Source organism: Nannospalax galili, unplaced genomic scaffold, assembly GCF_000622305.1.
Source record: "Nannospalax galili isolate Female #2095 unplaced genomic scaffold, S.galili_v1.0 scaffold206, whole genome shotgun sequence".
Lineage (NCBI taxonomy): Eukaryota > Metazoa > Chordata > Mammalia > Rodentia > Spalacidae > Nannospalax > Nannospalax galili.
Window position 1 is genome coordinate 6,416,127 of NW_008358101.1, and position 3,141 is coordinate 6,419,267.

General features: G+C 32.9%; 1 protein-coding gene across 12 annotated transcripts in view; it reads left to right on the top strand.

The window, feature by feature from the left end:
- The window catches only part of Fam135a (family with sequence similarity 135 member A), a 99,995-nt gene that overhangs the window by 57,135 nt on the left and 39,719 nt on the right, over window positions 1-3,141 (top strand). For all 12 annotated transcript variants that reach the window (XM_017795164.2, XM_008856282.2, XM_029557806.1 and 9 more), the window contains one exon: window positions 1,595-1,750. In XM_017795164.2, coding sequence (XP_017650653.1) covers window positions 1,595-1,750 — 156 coding nt within the window. The remainder of the gene's footprint in view (window positions 1-1,594; window positions 1,751-3,141) is intronic.

Consider the following 3,141-nt stretch of genomic DNA (forward strand, 5'->3'; position numbering starts at 1 on the left):
ATCTTCTGTATATTTAATAAGTAGTAATTGAAACCCAAATTTTAGCACCAAGATACTATGTCTAAAAGCTGACTACACCCTCAATGAATTAAGGAAAAACCTGTCTGTCCTCAAACAAATACCTGATCCAGAGAGGTAAAAATCTTGATTTATAGTCTTTTCATATTCTTTGCTTTAAAATATTTGTTGATTCAAGAAAACGAGTTGCATTTTAGAAGATTTGGTATGTTACAGTTCAATTTTGCATTCTTTTTTTTTTTTTTTTGGTCATTTTTTAAATTGTTTATTTAACAACCATATACTTAGAAGAAGCATTTCATTACAACAACATTGACATATTCAGTAACAATTTCCTGAGCTGAGATGCATCTCTTCCAAATTGGCTGTAAAATTTTAGGTTTATAGTTGAATTATTACAGTTATACAATATTGTACTCAGTATAAACCCTATAAGACATAAATTAAATGATGTTTTAACCTTTAAAAAGATCTCCATTTCATTATTAAAATACACAGTTTCATACAGAAAAATTCATTTTTAATGCAATTGACATTAAGATGTTTGCACATGTGTCTCTAATCTCTATATATCTGATTATTACTAGTCCTAGTTGGTTACTTTCTGAGCTCCTTGGCATCTGAGCATAGATGTAAAGTCATCAGGTAGATTTCAATGGTAATGTTTTTCACATCTACTAATTATTAAGGAGCAAATTTTTATGCTTTGAAGAATTATTTTTTAATTATTTATTTAATAACCATATAATTAGAAGAAGCATTTCATTACAACAGCATTGACATATTCAATAACAATTTCCAGAGTTAAGATGCATCTCTTTGAAAATCGGCTGTAAAATTTTAGGTTTACAGTTGAATTAATATGTTCATTTTATGTGAATATTGAACTATTTGGGATCATTTAGTAGACTATTCATATGGATTTTAAATGCCTTGTTTTCTTGCTTTTTACTTCTCACTCAACTGAGATTCTCATTAATTTTTCCAGCTCTAGAATGTAGACATAACATTTAGAAAGTATTCAAACAAGGGTGAATGAATGAAATGTATAGAAAGAAAAAGAAGTGTTTGATAACTGTAAACATCCTACAGGTGAAACAGAGCCTATCACACAGGTATGAGGGAAAGCAGTACTTCTGAACGTATTTCAGTCTTTTCTGAGGAGTCACACGTATTCTAAATGCTACACCTAGCTGATTGGAGAAATAAGTTTTATTTTAATCTCTTACCATCTTTCAAAAATATTGATAGCTTCCCTAAGGATTTTATACCTTGTGTTTTAAATTCTACTCAGGAAGCTGATGCTGCAGGAACACAGAATCAGCCAGGGCAAATTGAAGTGATCTTATCTTTAAAAAGAAAAGAACAAAAAAGGTAGCTCAAATATTAAAATATTGGTTAACTTGCTGAAATTGCTTTAGTGTCTATCAGTTTAAAAAAAAATCAGTCAGTCTGTCTCCCTGTACACATGTGTGTGTACCCTTTCCTGTCTGCTAATATTCTCACTAGCATTATACTGGGTTATGATGCAGTAATTCTCAGAAAGCAGTATTGCTGTTTTTCCTTGTCATTTTAGAAAATAGAAAATCCTGATGAGCTGGCAGAACTGATAAATATGAATCTTGCACAACTTTGCTCACTTCTCATGGCTTTATGGGGACAGTTTCTGGAAGTTATAACACTACATGAAGAACTAAGAGTGTTACTAGCACAGGAGCACCATACTTTACGGGTGAGTTAAAGAAACGTGATATTAAAGCCTGTTAGTATCATCCAGCTGTAGAAATTCCTTATGACTAAAAATGCTGATTCATTCTTAGTATGTCAATAAATCAGAAGATAGACTTATCATTGTTATTGTTTGATTTCTAAAGTGAAAAATAAAGACAGTTCAGCAAGTATTACATTTCAGTATCAGTGTCTGCTAGTTTGAAAAAGTACCTAAAAGTAAATATACCATGAAAATGTATGATGAGATAGTTCCTGGAAGCCAAAAGTAGGAATTATAGCCAGATCTCATTGGGGATGGAAATGAGTAACTAAATAGCCATCTCTAACAGCTTTTCCTCCTCTAACAGCCTCTCCTTTTATCTCCCTTTCCTTCCTTTTCCTTCCCTAACTTATCATGGGAATATGTATTAGGAACTTTACAAGGTGAAGAGAGTGTCATATAATACACATGCATACATACACACACATATATATACATATTTACTATAGGCCTAGCATGACCCTTACTCAGAAATATTACACAATTATTATATAGCATCTACTTGTTACTGAATTCTGTGTGAATCAAATTATAATTTATTCTGTTGATAGACATCTAGATTCCTTCTAATTTTTAACTATTACAAACCAAGGCCAGTTTCTCAGAGTATTTACCTGAAAGGGACTATTTATCTATAAATACTCAAGCATATGTTTCCTAAGTTAGACACATTTACATATCACAATAACCAACTTTAGAAATTCTTATTGATACAATACTGATATTTATAGTATATGGCCTATCTTATTTTCTGTTGCTATGATAAAATACTGTGACCAAAGCAACTTAAGGAGGAAGGAGTTTCTTTTGGTTTTTCACTGCAGAGGGGAAACAGTCCATCATGGCGGGGAAGGCATGGCAGCAGGAACATGAGGCTGGCCTGTCACATTGCATGGCAGGAGGGGAGGGGTGGGGAAATGAATGAATAGGAATGAGAATGAGAACAGAAGGTGGGGCTGGACTACAGAACCTCAAGCCCCTGCTCCCTGCCACACACTTCCTTCAGCAAGACTCCATCTCCTAAAGGATCCATGACCTTCCCAAAGTGCACCACCCACCAGGGACCAAGTGTTCAAAAACATGGTCGTATAGGGGACATTTCACATAAACCACAGTGTAGCCTATATTTAAATTTTACCAATTATTGTTTCCTAAATGACATTTTTCTCCCATTTTTAGAGTCAAATTCAGATTCACATGTCACATTCAGTTTTAATGTCCTTTTAAGCTCATTTAACATACACTTATTCTTGTTTTCTTTATCTTTCATGACTGATTTTTATTTTTTTATTTTATTTTATTTTATTTTTTTGCAGCGTATTGGACAATGGTTGTGTGAACTATCCCTCAGT